Source organism: Xenopus laevis, chromosome 1L (genome assembly GCF_017654675.1).
Source record: "Xenopus laevis strain J_2021 chromosome 1L, Xenopus_laevis_v10.1, whole genome shotgun sequence".
Classification (NCBI taxonomy): Eukaryota; Metazoa; Chordata; class Amphibia; order Anura; family Pipidae; genus Xenopus; species Xenopus laevis.
In genome coordinates, this window is record NC_054371.1 from 72,191,215 (window position 1) to 72,208,063 (window position 16,849).

The 16,849-nt window shown below is 38.8% G+C and overlaps 1 protein-coding gene across 1 annotated transcript in view; it reads right to left on the reverse strand.

Annotated features, from left to right (window-relative positions):
- Window positions 1–2,954: 2,954 nt before the first annotated feature.
- enpep.L (glutamyl aminopeptidase L homeolog) overlaps window positions 2,955–16,849 on the reverse strand; it is a 34,993-nt gene continuing 21,098 nt past the window's right edge. The window contains exons 14-20 of the mRNA XM_018251315.2: window positions 13,702–13,852; window positions 10,740–10,813; window positions 9,389–9,490; window positions 7,059–7,229; window positions 6,582–6,725; window positions 5,097–5,178; window positions 2,955–3,410 (exon numbers count right to left, since the gene is read on the reverse strand). Coding sequence (XP_018106804.1) covers window positions 3,270–3,410; window positions 5,097–5,178; window positions 6,582–6,725; window positions 7,059–7,229; window positions 9,389–9,490; window positions 10,740–10,813; window positions 13,702–13,852 — 865 coding nt within the window. The 3' untranslated portion in view covers window positions 2,955–3,269. The remainder of the gene's footprint in view (window positions 3,411–5,096; window positions 5,179–6,581; window positions 6,726–7,058; window positions 7,230–9,388; window positions 9,491–10,739; window positions 10,814–13,701; window positions 13,853–16,849) is intronic.

Consider the following 16,849-nt stretch of genomic DNA (forward strand, 5'->3'; position numbering starts at 1 on the left):
TATCCATGAATTATAAATCTGCATGTCTTTTCTAAATGTGTTTTAGTATATGATGAATTATATCATATATGTATATATTTTATGCTAAGGCTGAATTAGATGCAACAGATGGATATAGTTAGTATTTTCATCTTCACTTGCCACATTGTGGGCTGATAAACTTGTGTGTATATCATATAACAATTACAGTTCATTAGTAAAGCATCTGGTCTTGATAACTGTAATCTTAAATTAACTCTTTATCCAAACATTTCATATTTTTATCATTCTTGTGGGGTGTTCACAGTGGGTTGTTTATTGGCCCAGGATACACATGGAACTCAGCTCAACCTTCCACTGGATTAGACTGGATTGCTTTTTGTTTTTGATTTTTAATAGAGTCTTTTTTTTTATTTTATCTTCCCTAACTATGATTTAGAGTAATGATGAGTAAATACTGTTTTGAGATCAGCCTAAAGTAATTTTAATATATGTATGCCATATGTAACTGATCTCTTATTATAGTGTAAATGTCTTAGTTATTCTCGATGTGTTTTATATTCAGCACGTTTGTTATCCATTATGGCAATTTTTTGGAACACCAGGGGACATTTGTGCTACTAAGTGACTGAATAGCAAATAAAAGTGTTAAATGGCCAGTATACCCCCTTCAGCATGAGTTTAATGAATACGCCTTGTGCTGATCATATTATGGCCTATTGTTTTAATTCTGAAAAATCAGATTTTTCTTATTTTTGAGCTAAACACGGCTAACAGACTAAATTAAGCCACTCTATAATTGGTCCTTGGGATAATTAAATAATAGACTCAGTAAACAGCACCCCTCACTTCACCCTTAGTTATGACTGTACTGTTAGCAGAAGTCTATTATAAAGGGGGATTATCTGTGCACTGTAAATTTAATTATCTACACGGTAAGGACCAAGTGTTTATGTATCCTTTTTACATAAGCCCAACTGAATCCTCATGTCAAAAAGGGAGGATTTTTTTAATTTTAAACAAAACTCAATAACACCTAATAGAACACAGGTCATCTATGCTGGTATTAATCCCAATATTGTTCTTCACTTGGTGCTACATCTTTTGTTTGAAGTTAAGGGGGAAAAAACAAATCAAAACAGTGTTTAAATATTTTATTCAGCCAATGTTTACATTTTATGTAGGAACGTTTAATTTAATAATAATAATTAACATTTAATTCAATTAAAATCAGAATCTGCAGAATAGAAACTAAGATTTGGTGTTTACAGGAGTATCACGTGAGAAATCAAAGTATAAAAGTATAAATGTCCATTAGGCTATTTATTGTTCTCAGTCAACAATTGATTCATTGAACATGTATAAATGAACAGGGCTGCTGTACCACTTTGTCATAGACTACATCCAGTGCAGCAGAAACCCATGGGTCAGGCAGATTTGGATTTGGGCTGCAAATTGCCATCCACTTAAAGGTGATAGGGTTCAATTTTCTAATAATGAATACATATAGAACCTTTTCTATCAAAGGTCATGTTACACTTTTGTACTGTGTTACCAGACATAATACTGGAATATGTATCACTCTAATACAGGCATACTAGAGAGCAGGGCAACTGAACGGCAGTGTATGCTACCGAAAAATCTCATGTTTCCAGCAAACTAAAGATTTTGAGGCACATGCAGGGTTGTACTGCACCGGTGGGACACCGGGAAAAAAAAAGTAAAGTAGAAATTATTGCTGGTGTAAGAACTAAAAAAGTATTACAAAGAAACTTCGGTCTCATATGTGAGAACTGATATGCCTCATACAAACAGAAACCAGGTACAAGTCGTGTAATGCATTTGTAAAAATAGTTCAAGACAGAGCACATCCCAAGAAAGCCCTTAAATCAACTTGGAAGTTTTCTGCACTTCCTGCAACAAAGGCACAACATTTGGCATTTTGAAAACATTATAGTACCAAGATATAGACAGCTGGACAGATATGACTGTAATTACAAATGAAATTCTCAAAAATTATATAGAAACATTTTTAGAGACATTAATACATAATTATAAATTACCTTGACATGGAAGAGATCTGCATTATTTACATATATTTACAGCTGATGATGAAAACATTGAAGATAAGGGACATTATACATGCAGTTTTTTGACAAATGAAGGAGTCATCCATGCCAGCACAAAAAGCCAAGGCCACCATCAGGGGGTGGGGAGAAAAAAAACTTATGGTCCAATTCATGGGTTGAGAAAGAAACAGGGCTTGCAAGTGGAGAGGTGTGGTTTGAGCAGAATGGATTTAGGCAGGTGTTGGCTAAAGAGAGCACTAAAAATGGCTTCCCTAAGCCTGAAATCAACACATCAAATATAAAAATTTTCAATGTAGTGAACTCTTAAACTCTCTAAGATAATATTAGTGAATATTAGCTTCCCTTTACTACAGTGTCTTCCCTTTACTACAGTGGTAGGAACCTACAGTGCTTCAGTGTCTGAGACACTGAGAAGTCTTAAACTCTGCCCTCCCCTCCCCGTGACTGGAGTTTAGTGTAGTGCGGGGGGTGTGGGTAAACAAGTGGAAGCATGGCTCCATCCCCCTTCTACGCTGCTGCCAAACCTGGGCTGGATCCCGGTGCTGTTCATCAAGGCGGTGGCCTGCCTGTTACATGCTGTTTGCGCTGGAACTGTGTGTGCATCTGATGATTTATGAGTAAGTTCGTGCTTGGCTTGGGGGGAGGGGTGGATTTAGGGAGGCTGCAGCCAGGCAAGGGAGACCTTACTGTGTCAGTTACATCGAGAGTAGGAGTTACTATGTGTGTGTGTGTATCTGTCTGTATGTGTGTGTGTATCTGCCTGTATGTGTGTCACTGTGTGTGTGTGTGTGTATCTGTCTGTATGTGTGTGTGTATCTGCCTGTATGTGTGTCACCGTGTGTGTGTGTATGTATCTGTCTGTCTGTGTGTCTCTATGTGTGTATGTGTGAGTCAGCATGTGTGTGTTACTTATTTACAATTTGTAAAATGAACATGTAATCAGGGGGTGTGGCCAAAAAAATGCCGCCCTACACAGCACAATTAAAGATGGAGAGGACCTGCACAGCGTACCTACGTACTTTACATCAAGTGAGTGGCCCGGGTGATTGTGTATTTTACCGCATATGGCCCTTGGTGAAAAAAGTTTGGACACCCCTGCTTTACTACAATTCACACAATTAAAAAAAAAAATAAGAGAATTCATTGCTAATCCTTTGGTATTGGCCAGTAGGAGTTTTCCCATCCCTCTCCATTGGCAGTTCAGAGACTGTTCAGCCAGGACTTGATTCCTTCTTTATTTGCTGCCACCCATTCAATATTATTTCTCACAGTCTCAAGGGCTTGTTTTCTTGGTGTCTCTCCTGCCCCGGCATTTGGGTATTTCTCAAAGAAATTTTCCATCTGATACAAATAAACACATCAAATAAAACAGACCTTAAAGGGATACTGTCATGGGAAAAAAAAATTTTTTCAAAATGAATCAGTTAATAGTGCTGTTCCAGCAGAATTCTGCACTGAAATCCATTTCTCAAAAGAGCAAACAGATTTTTTTATATTTAATTTTAAAATCTGACATGGGGCTAGACATTTTGTTAATTTCCCAGCTGCCCCAAGTCATGTGACGTGTGCCTGCACTTCAGGAGAGAAATGCTTTCTGGCAGGCTGCTGTTTTTCCTTCTCAATGTAACTGAATGTGTCTCAGTGAGACATGGGTTTTTACTATTGAGTGTTGTTCTTAAATCTACCAGGCAGCTGTTATCTTGTGTTAGGGAGCTGTTATCTGTTTACCTTCCCATTGTTCTTTTGTTTGGCTGCTTGGGGGAAAAAGGGAGGGGGTGATATCACTCTAACTTGCAGTACAGCAGTAAAGAGTGATTGAAGTTTATCAGAGCACAAGTCACATGACTTGGGGCAGCTGGGAAATTGACAAAATGTCTAGCCCCATGTCAGATTTCAAAATTGAATATAAAAACATCTGTTTGCTCTTTTGAGAAATGGATTTCAGTGCTGAATTCTGCTGGAGCATCACTATTAACTGATTCATTTTGAAAAAAATTTTTTCCCCATGACAGTATCCCTTTAAGCATAAAATCTCTGAATTTTATGGAAAATCATTTTGTTCAGAACATCATGAATATATTACTAAACATAAAAAATGGAATCTAGCTTAATAGTGCCAATATTTTTTTATTCAAGCTATAAGGAAGTGCATAAAAATGAAAAACAGTGCAATATCTTATTGAAAGTTGTTATAACAGCCTTTTCAAACGTCTGTCTCAATATTCTCAACACAATTACATTTAAAGTTTTAACACCAATCAAAGCAGTGCCCAGTAGGACCACATCAAGCAATGATTATATTTTCCACTTTTTCAATAGTTTGGCCTATTTTAATGTGACCATTTTACACTCAGTTTATACATTTTGGACGATGCATGGATGGGAAGCCTATGACATGACCCTGCCATGGAATTAGTCCTTTTTCCACTCTCTTTTAAAGAAAAAGGAAAATCATCCTGCACTTGGAGGTGCCAAATGTTAGGCCAAGTGATTGTATTGACTTACCTGAAACCCCGGGTCGGTGCTCGTATCAGCAGAAAACTGCACCGTCCTGGGGTTATTCCAGTGAGCACCACGTAGCAATCCTCTTCTGGCTTATTTTTCCTTCGAATTTCCCAAAGGCAAACGCATGTGCAGTTGAATGAAAGAGCCGACTTTAGTTCAGCTTTTTGTTTTACTGCGCATGTGCAGCCGTTCAAAGAAATCAAAAGACGGAAGAGAAGTGCTCTGTGGTGTTCACTGGTATAGTCCCGGGCCGGTGCAGTTTTCTGCTGATAGGAGTACCAACCTGGGGTTTCAGGTAAGTCAATACAATCACTTGGTGGTGCCTAACATTTGGCACCCCCAAGTGCAGGATGACTTTCTTTCTCCTTTAATACTAAACGGTACGTGACCACTGGACTTTGCCCAAATAATTTCCTCCCAGCAATGAGCAATCCTACACATTTTGGGTTATGTTGGTTCATCGATCCACTGTGATATTTTTAATACATTAGTAGTTAATTGTTTAGGATGTATTTATCTTACCTGCCACAGTTGCGTAGGTGTATTAAATGTTCCAGATATTCGTGTGACAATACGGCCGAGGTTTCTATCAGTTATAGTATATCTAGAGAAGATAAAGATTAGCTCATATCAGAATACATTGGCAGAAAGTGTTGGAAACGTTTGTGAAATGTTTTGAATGTTAGTGGGCCAGTGGATGTTAAATGCAGATCTATAGATCCACAAAATGCTCTGGTGGGTTGTACAGAACATGAGAAATCTTCTTAAAGATTAGGACCTTATCTAAACTATGTGATTTAAAATGTATGATTTAAAATTTATTGCAGAGAAGCATAATTCATGAGCTCAAATGCATTTTTTTGTTTAACTGGCAACAATATCAGTTTCAATTTTTTAAGTGCTACATAGGCTTTTAAATAATTAAACTTTTAGGTTTTCTGTTAGATCCTACACATTAGGCACTTTTAACATCAATGAGAAGCTGCACTGCAGGCTGTGTCCTTTCTCTACAGATGAGTGCTGTGAATCTCATGTCCAATGGGATTTCAGTTTTGATCAATGCACAGAGAAGTTTCACAATTTTTGCCCTACCTTGTTACCTCCCCAAAAATATGCCATACTGCCCATTACACTCTATATGAATTGCATCACACTGTTCATACATATGGTAAGTGACTAAAAACACACTTGTGCTCAGATCACATGCAATGTAATTGGTAGTGAATAAAGACGTTATTTAGAATTTAGAGAATTTTTTCTCTAAATGAAAAAAAGGGACATTAATGTTTGAAATCACTGCCATTGCCTCAAAACATAAAAGTGTCACTGTAACTTTGGCCAATGGCTAATAGCAATATAACCATTCCTCTTGTCATTGACATGAATGTGCATTTTGTGAATTGCATCAGTCAGTTTCTATTTATCTAAGTGACAGAAGCCATGGGGTGGGATATTAAGAGTTACTCCACTGCCATTAGCGTTAAGGGCTATGGCAAAAGGGACCCTACTAATTTAAGCAAAGAGATTAGCTACTATATATCCATATATAATTACTGTATATGTTCTCTAGTTGAAAGCCTTCAAAACAAAAAAAATCCACCATCCTTCCCTATACCGGATAGTTCTAGTTCTGTCAATTTCATTGTTCAGTAGCATTCTTCTTCACTAGGGATGAGAGAAATATTTTGCCATGTTTTGCAGAGAAAAAAATGCCCATATACTCTAATGGATAGTAAAAAAAATTGTAACTCAGTTTAAAAAATGTTACATGAAAATCTACCCATTTACTTCAATGTGTTTGGCAAATTTTTTGGCCAAGTGGAATGGGTCGGATACACCCATAACTACTCTTCACATGAGAACACATTTATAAACATGCACACATACATCTCATCAAATCCAAACAGAAAGAAATGGAATGTGCTGTACATCCAACCTATGTCTTTTTAACCACATCTGTCTCTCCAATAAAGCAATCATAGAAACATATTTAAAATATCAACATACCTGTCTACTAAATAGTCCCAGTTAATCCGGACCCAGTCCCAAGCCATTTGCTTTCCGTTTTGGCTATATACAGATATAAAGTATATCACATTCAGGGTATCCTGACTTTTGATAAGGCTGGTGTTGTAAATTAATTTGAGGTACCTAGCAAAAAAAAAATTACATTTGGGTAAATAATTTCACAGTTTTACATACAGTATTTACTATATGTAAATATATTCTCTTTTGGAATAGCAAAAACGTTGTATTAATAGTTTTGTTTTTTTTAATTCCAAAACATATCTATAATTTGGCGAATGTTTTTAAGGTATGAGAAATATTTCTCCCTATATAAAAACCCAGGAATAAGAATAACTGGATTCATGATGTCATCAATATGTCACACACAGTAGAGTGACAGATACATATGTATTTTCTGATTTATTATGCATTTGTGAAGCCAAAGTGACACAGAGTTATAACAAAGTGCAACCAAACCTGTCTATAAGTTCAATGCTGTTGGCCGAGGCCAGACCTTGTAGCAGTTTTTCCTTTTCTTGTGCTAATGAAGTAGCAAGGTATTTCTCAAACATATAATTCCATGATTCCACGGTCCCAGACTGCTGCATACCATAGCGATACACCAGCTGCCGGAGGTTCACTGGAATGCTGAAACAAATAAAAAAAAACCCAACATAGAATCCCACATACACATTAAACAATTTGCTGACTGCAACCGAGAACCAGGAACACAGTTGAAATAATAAGCTCTGTAGAAAATAAATGCTTTGTATTCCTGTTTTGCAAACAATGTTTGGAAAATGATGTCTAGAAGAAAACGTCACATTAATGAACACACGGAATGGGCTTTGGCATGAAAATGGCAAGGTAGCAATGCAAAACCCTGTACCAGCATTAGGGATGTAGCGAACGTCGGAAAAAAAGTTCGCGAACATATTCGCGAACTTGCGTCAAAAATGCGAACGGTTCGCGAACGTCGCGAACCCCATAGACTTCAATGGGAAGGCGAATTTTAAAAGCTAGAAAAGACATTTCTGGCCAGAAAAATGATTTTAAAGTTGTTTAAAGGGTGCAACGACCTGGACAGTGCCATGCCAGAGGGGGATCAAGGGCAAAAATGTTTCTAAAAAATCCATTGTTGACACAGCGCTGCGTTTTGTGCTGTAAAGGGCAGAAATCACACTACGTCACTCAGGTGGTGTTTCTGGAGACGGTATTATTATTGATATTTAGACAGAATGTGAAAAAGCTCACACAGCTAAGTGGCAGTGGTTTGAAAATGAAGAACACACTGGGCAAATAATGCCTGCAAGGTCAACGTATACACTACAGCAGTGGTGGATACGGAATATATTATTGCTGCTTGAAAAACGTCACTCAGGTGGTGTTTCTGGAGACGGTATTATTATTGATATTTAGACAGAATGTGAACAAGCTCACACAGCTAGATGGCAGTGGTTTGAAAATGAAGAACACACTGGGCAAATAATGCCTACAAGGTCAACGTATACACTACAGCAGTGGTGGATACGGAATATATTATTGCTGCTTGAAAAACGTCACTCAGGTGGTGTTTCTGGAGACGGTATTATTATTGATATTTAGACAGAATGTGAAAAAGCTCACACAGCTAAGTGGCAGTGGTTTGAAAATGAAGAACACACTGGGCAAATAATGCCTGCAAGGTCAACGTATACACTACAGCAGTGGTGGATACGGAATATATTATTGCTGCTTGAAAAACGTCACTCAGGTGGTGTTTCTGGAGACGGTATTATTATTGATATTTAGACAGAATGTGAACAAGCTCACACAGCTAGATGGCCACTGGGCAAATAATGCCTGCAAGTGCACTACTATTGGTGCACTACTATGAAGAACAGCAAACAGCACTGGACACCTTAAAGAACAGTAAGATAAGTAAAATAAAAAAAAATTATATGTATATTAAAAAAAAATTCTCGGGTTGGTGCTGCTGAACTACTAGGAGCAGCACAGTAGCACACCAGTCCCACTCCCCAACACTGCTAGACTAATAGCACTTGGCTGTTAAAGTAGCAAAGTAAAACAACAAAAAAGAAAATAAAAGCAGTCCTTACAAGGACTATTGGGTTATTACAGCAGTCAGCAGATGAGATCAGAAGAGATCAGTGCCCACAGCAGGCAGCTACATACAGAGCACTGCAGTAGAAGGTAGATTACTAGCCAGCAAAGCTACCCTAAAATGTCCCTCAAATCCCTGCAGACTTCTGTCCCTCCAATACAGAGCAGTATCAAGTAGATTACTAGCCAGCAAACTTACTATCAACTGTCCCTCAAAGAAATCAGTGAAATCAGTAACAGCTCTCTCCCTACACTAGCTCTTGCAAGCACACACAGGCAGAATGAAAAAACGCTGCAGGGCTTCAGTTTATATATGGAAGGGGAGTGGTCCAGGGGGTGTGGGGGTGGTCCAGGAGGGAGAGCTTCCTGATTGGCTGCCATGTATCTGCTGGTCTGGGGTGAGAGGTCAAAAAAAAGCGCCAGGTAAGGCGAACCCAAAATGGCGAACGTTGCGCGACGTTCGCGAACATTCGGCGAGCGCGAACAAGTTCGCCGGCGAACAGTCCGCGACATCCCTAACCAGCATAATACTTTTGCTAGTTTTAAGTGAGAAAATAATCTTCACATTTTAACACATTATTTCATAAATAATCAACTTTCCATTTGAAATTGCATGCAGTATTTAAACAACCAAACAATACGATCTGTGGTAGACTGACCATGCAAATCAGCCACAATGAAGGTAGAAAGAGATAGACATTTACCTTTTTCCACCAATCCAATCTGTAAATAAACTAGATGCAGTTTTTAGGGCGTCTGGGTCTCCCATTTTGCATGCAAGTGCCAGAACTGAAGCTCGGAGGAGCCTAATGTAAAAATAACATGTTTAGGTGGATAGACTAATAAAAGTAAAGCAGGTTGTCAATGTATTTGATATAAACTTAACTGGGGTATTTTTGTATGTCTAAATAACATTCTGTACTCCAGTGTTTCTGAAATCAACCTTTCTATCTAGCATATTGTTACAATATGTAAAGTTAACTTTTAGTATGTTATAGGATAGCAACTTTTCAATTGGCCATTATTTATTTTTTTATAGATTTTTTTATTTATCTGCCTTAATCTTCTGACTCTTTCCAGCTTTCAAATAGGGGTCACTGACCCCCATCGAAAAAACAAATGCTCTATAAGGCTAAAAATGTCTCTGGTTCTTTGGGTCCGTTCGCGTCTTCAGAGTTTCAGGTCTTCTGCATTTTGGTGCTTCGGCTCTTTGGGACTTCATCGATTCTGCGCTGTCAAGCGGATCCCGGGTAATTTGAAAAGTGCAGCAGAGCCTGAGCCCAGGCACGGTACGGTAGAAGTGCAGCAGAGCCCGAGCCCAGGCACGGTACAAATGTCCCCTGTGCCCCCCTGATGGCGGCCCTGTTTTAATACATATTACTGTACTATACATTTAGCAAATAACAAGAGTCACCTTAAGAGTTTATGGTGGTTCTATAATAAAACCCACTAAGTTTGCACAAGAGCAGTAACCCATAGCAACCATTCAGCAGGTAGGATTCACCAGTCCCCTGCTTAAAAGCAAACATCTTATTTGTTTCTATAGGTAACTGCTCCTGGGCCTTTTATTACATTTGGGGGTATGTGTGTCATCATGAAACTGTTTGATGAGTATCCATAACCTGTACATGCTACATTATTTATTATTCTTTACATTGCATAGAATTTTACAATCTACATTCTACATTCTCATACATTCTACATTCTCCGTCTGGTACAGTAGTGCCAGCGCTGCTGACCGGAAAAGTCTACAGCGGACTGTCAAAGCAGCTGCTGGCAACATCATTGGAGCAGCTCTTCCATCACTGCAGGACATCTTCCCGCTGTGCAAGAAAGGCCTCCTGCATTTCACTGGACTCCACACACCCCTCACACGGACAGTTCACGCTGCTCCCATCCGGCAGACGCTTTCACAGCCTTGTATTGTGTATTTTAAGTGCCTTTTTGGGATATATACTAGCTGGAGCCACGTTTTCTCGTTTTACTGTGTATTCGTATACTGCTGAGATGACAATAAAGTTTATTTTGACTTTGACTTTGACATCATCCACTTACTTGTTAACATCAGTGCCATTGTCCTCCCACCCCAGCTTTTGTGTGATGGGCTTGACTTGCTTACTTAAATATTCCTAAAATAAGATGTAGAAAAAGATTTAAAATAAGATAAGCAGTATATTTTTGTTTTATTACTATTACTATTAGTGACTTTTGGATATAAAGCAAATAGCAAAACGCAAGTAAAAATTACACTTAATAATGGGTTGTCATTATAAAATGCAACTTGTTTGAAATTTTATTCTGAGGCTGACATTGTAAATGTTTTCTCTACTTAGGGGTGCTAAATTCTATCATTCTTTTCTTAGTATAAATATGTCACGACCGGCACCCAATACCAGAACAAGTGCCAAGCACCCTGGTCTCGGCTCGGCTTCACCAGTAGTGTGACCACCGTTGAGCTTCATGAGGAGCCCTCAGCTTACTTGGGTGCCACCTGGACTTTACGAGGGATACAAGGCAAGATGTTCTGGCTGACAAAGGGGCACGGCTGTTAGCAGAGTCTTTTGGGCTGAAGGTCAAGATACAAATGGAGAAGGCAAGAGAATCATCAGATAGGCTGGGTCAAGGCAGGCAGATATCAAGAATCGTTAGGCAGGCAAGGGTCAAAACCGGGTAATCAAACAGATGGGATCAGGCAAGAGAGTGGTCAAAGTTCAGGCTGGGTCAGGATACAGAGTTCAGGGTAGTCAGGATCAAACATGGATAATCAAGATAATCAGAATAACAAGATCAGACGCACTAGGCTTAGAAACCACTAAAAACAGAGTTCTATCACGGGCACTGGTTGGGAGTCAGAATGGGCCTTATATACAGACAAAGTTCGCGTCAAAAACGTGCCCAATGCGCGCTGGCGCAATCACGCCAGAGCGCCTGTACCTTTAAGAGGCGCGCGCGCGCCCTAATAATCCAGGAACCACGCGGTGGGCGTCCCCGCCGCACAGGTAATCTTATAACAAAATAAAGTCAGAGGTTACCTAAAGCACAAATGCCCTGACACTGCAGATTTGTCGCCCCCTGCTCTATCACGGGTCACTAATCTCCTCCAACAACAGGAGATTTAATCAGGAGATTTATATTATTGCCGGTGGGAAAGCATTTGAAGAAGGGAACCAACATTAGAGGCGGGGTGACTTATCTCCTCCTGTGTCAGGTCCATAACTGTCCTGAAGGAACAATGAGGCATTCATCACTACTCTCGATCTCTGGATTCCGGCTAGTGATGGGCGAATTTGTCCCGTTTTGCTTCGCTGAAAAAATTGTGAATATCCTGCGAAATTCATGAAATGGCGAAACATTTTTGAAACACGAATTCTGACGCCCGTGTCAATTTTGACGCTTGTGCCAATTCTGATGCTTGTGTAAATTTTGGCGCCAGTGTTAAAGTCAAAGGGCGTCCAAATAATGTGACGGTTTTGATGCAAGCGATTTTTCCGACGTGTGTCCAAAATATTTTGACGCCGACTCATTATTGTGGAAGTTTCGCTAATTTAATCGACGGCAGCGAAACACGGAAATTCAACGCAAATTCACCCCTGCCGAATTTAATCGCCCACCACTAATTCTGCCAAAGAGCAGAGAGGCTGTTGTAAGATGCCATAGACAGTCACTATTTAGTGGGCTGATGTGGGACTGTTTGGGTGTCTGTGTACTTGAAATGCCAGGGCCTATTTTGAAGGGCTGACTGAGGGTTAGGACACACCCAGTGGTAAAGAACGCCAATGCTGTCCTTCCTGATTCGTCTTACCCTCTGCCAATCGTTGCACTTTTGGTGAAGGAAGGAGTCGACAACACTCTTTTCCAGATGGAGGCGTATGAGTGCTGACTTTAATTATTTATTTAAAAAAAAGTTCTGCTCAATAAACGCATTTGGAAATATGCTTCCCTTTAAGTAAATCAGCATTCTTCCTTTAGATTAACAATCACATAATGGAAATCTTGTTCAAATATAGGATTGCACCAAAAAAAAAAAAAAACACTATATCACAAAATCTAACATTTTTCGTACATTGAAACTAGACTATTCATCCAAGAATTAACTCTTATAGCTAAATAGAGGCCAGCATAATGTAGCATAGGGTTACATTATTTCCTGGCCCTGTGCAACACACAGGGTTTTCATCATTTATTACCCTGCATTTAACCCCATTCTGTAATACCTGAAAAATTGTTACATTGCTACTTAGCAGTTAGTAGTTGGAAAATGTATCAAGAGGATTACTAGCCAGTAAGTAGAGCCAGGGCAGCTTTAATAAATGGGCAAAAGGGGTATTTGCCCAGGGCCCACCAGTGGCGGAACTACCTTGAGTGAGACTGCACCAGCATCCGCACCCCCTCTAGGCCCATCACTGTTGAGTGAATCTGCTGCGAAAATTGCTTTTGGAGGGGGGCCCAGCTGAATGGCCTGCAACCGGCCCCGCAGGGGGTTGTTATACGTTACTGGGGCCCACCATCATACCTTTCATCTGCTGTAACTTTTGACTCCAAAAATGGCAAGCCCTTATTTTTAATTGGTTGGAAGTGCTCATAATAACCATTTCTTGTTATTTACATGAACTTTTATCTTGTAAAAAAGTTGCAGAGGGGGGCGATTAGAAAATGCTGATTTAGGGTTGATTAGTAAATAATTCATATCACTGGTACGTGGCAGCTCTGAAATCAACACAATTAGCATCATAATTTAATAAACAGCCCTGTAGAATCAGCTTATATGACAGAGAACCCTTAACAGCTGCTCAAAGCACAATGAGCAAAATCCAGTACGGAAAACTCAATTGAAGGCCTGGACCATTACTACTATAGAGATGCGGAATGTTTAGTCTGGTTCAGTAAGCTCAATATATAAAACATGGCATTTCTAGCAATATTCATATTTAGGGTTTAGTTCTTTTTTAATGAGGGGACATTTCATAGGGATATTGACATGTCATAATTGCACAAAGGTTAATGGAAACAGCCAAACCTTAAATTTTGGATAGATGGTGTCATCATCTTCGAGCATGTCACTTAGATACGCTAACGATGAGATCACTCTACTCCAAGTCAAATAACCAGCCTCCTTCTCAAGATATTTAGTCATATCAAGGGAGATGTTGTAGTCCAACTTCTCTGCCCTATATATATAACAAAGAACATATATAATAAAATATACAGCAACAGACAGTATTTATTTATATTAGTGTATCAACGTATAGACCCTTTATAGCTTCCATCAGTCATGCTGTTGCCAATAGGTTAAATTGATTGTTGTGACCATCATCGTCATTTATTTATATAGTGCCAACAAGTTACGCAGTGCTTTACATTAGAGCCCAGCAGAGCCCAAGCCCAGGCACGGTACAAATGTATCCCCTGTGCCCCCCTGATGGCGGCCCTGTTTTAATACATATTACTATACATTTAGCAAATAACAGGAGTCACCTTAGAGTTTATAGTGGTTCTATAATAAAAGTCACTACGTTTGCACAAGAGCAGTAACCCATAGCAACCATTCAGCAGGTAGAATTTTGCCCCCTGTGTAAAAGAAAACATCTTATTTGTTGCTATAGGCAGGGCCGGATATACACAGAGGGCACCCCTAGGCCCGCTGTCGTTCGTTGCCCCCCGTCGCCATTAAATAACAAAAAGGGTTTATGGGGTACAATAGGATTAGAAGCCCCTACTCGCAAGAGTTTACAAACTAAACGGTTAGGGTACAATTGAGACATAGGGATTTTGGAAACAAATTTATGATTTATAATACCTTAATTACCAGATTAACTAAGATACGTTGAACAAGCTTCCCAAAATGGGTGGGTCTTTAGGGAGCGTTTGAAAGTTTGGAAAGAAGGAGAAAGTCTGATAGCTTGAGGCAGAGTGTGTACAAGTGCAAAAAAATTGCTGCCATTGCCATTGTTTTGTACATTTGCAGCGACTTGTATATTCAGTAGAAGTCTTCTGCATGATTCAGAGAATTATCATATATTGAAAACACATTAAAAGATAAAATACAGGCATGGGATCTCTTTTCTGCAAATTCAGTATCCAACAACTCTGAATTATAGGAAGGCTATCTCCTACAGAGTCCATTTTAAGCAAATCATTCTCGTTTTTTAAAAACAATTTCCTTTTTTCTCTGTAATAATAAAACAGTACCTTGTACTTGACAGTAACTAAGCTGCATCAATCCATAGTGGTGGCAAAACAATCCTATTGGGTTTATTTAATGTTTACGTGATTATTAGCAGACTTAAGATACGGTGATCCCAAACATTCCAGATAACAGATCCCATACCTGTAGTGAAACTTGCCACTGAATCTTATGTTTTTCCTATTGTTCTCTCTCAAATATATAAAAGAGAAAATACTTTAACTCTATTCCACCAATTATTCTTAAAAATAAAAAAATGATTACATATCACGTAGAGACGGCAAAACAGACAAAGCTGTGGCTCAATTGCCAAATTTTGCTTTGGGAAAAACATGAATTATATTTGCCCCTTGACAAATCTGCACACATTCCATCAGTGTTAAGCCTTGATAGTTGCTGGCAGATGCAGACTATTATATCAGCCACAGTGTAAGCATGTAGCTCCTATTCAGTACAATAACAGTAAATCACAGGGGATTTGATAAAGCTAAGCAAACTTTACAGGAAAGTCTGCCCATAAACAAAGGTCCACTGAGAAGCCATCCAGCTTATTCTGCTACTCCACCATATCTACTTCTGCCAGATAAGGCTCTAAATAAAATTTTATTTTATTTAAAAGGAGCTAATTTATTCTAGAGGGTCTGTGCAATTTGTTAGATAACTCTACTGACTGCAGACAGCATAAAAAATGGCTTTACTTAATACGTGTCTGGAGGATGTAGTTCATTTACTGAAGTGCTGAGAGTGCCAGGCAGTGCTCTCAGATGCCAGCCTTCTATACCACATATACAGTCATAATGATTTTACTGATAATCCCCTACAATCGGGTGGTAAACATAAGCTGTTTTCAAGCAGACTGCTTCCTTGTCTGTCTCGCTAATGAATTATCAAATGTAAGAGAAAGAAATTCCATGTCAGACTCTGCACTTTGTAACTTCTGACACGCCACTGTGAGGTTAATCTGTCATCCATGACTCCTTAAGGCCCTTATCCAAACTGTGCCTTTGGCAGCCAGAAATTCTACCCTCCCCTTAATACACAATCTCTGTCTCTTTGAAGGATACAAGTATATTTGCTGTGAGGAATAGTGGCAGTTGCCAGATGTTTTAACCCATTTCTCTTGTGTCACAAAGCATTTTATAATCGTGTAAAAAAAAAAACTGTATATAATGTAATAAAAATTTCAAAATGAAGACACTAAATTAATATTTCACAAATTGATATTATTTTTTTTAGTTGTTAGTACATTGCACACTTTAGCTGGTTATGGCACATTTTGTAGGCCTGATTAAAGTTTATTTTTATTGACACAAAAATATTACTATTCAGTTGATTTATTTCACATGTGCAAGTGATAAAACATGCAATCTCTTTTTCCACTGGAGCATGGCGTGGTACGTATTTGCAAAAATGTAGATAGAGGAAAAATGATTAACATTGAGCGTATTTTTTCCACTGATGACATTTACTACATTCCCCTATTTAAAAACTATTTGACTACTTCCCCTTCACATAAACAGTTAAGTATTGGAAAGATTGACGTTTATTAAAGATGGTAATACTGAGGAGTTACTGAGCCATGAACAGATTAAGTTATAAGGTAATAACAGAAACTTTTGTGTTAACTATCTACTAAACATTTACACTGTATTTAGCATATACTGTATACTGTTATGGCTAATAGAAAAAATATTGTATCACTGTAATTTGCAGTTAGCAGCAGGCCCAGTTTGTCAATCTGTAGATATCACAGAAAGTCAGAGTTCACTGGTGGAGGCTGTTTGGGTCTCATTGTACTTGGAATGCCAGGGCCTAGTAACTGCAAGACAGTTATTATTTATTAGGCCTATGGGGCTGATTAGAGCTCTGTGTATTTTAATTACCAGGGCCTATGTTAATCAGAACCTGGTTGGTAGATTTGTTGTTGGGACCAGCAAAAGTTTTGTCAGTGTTTCAGAATACATTGAATGGATACTGTCAT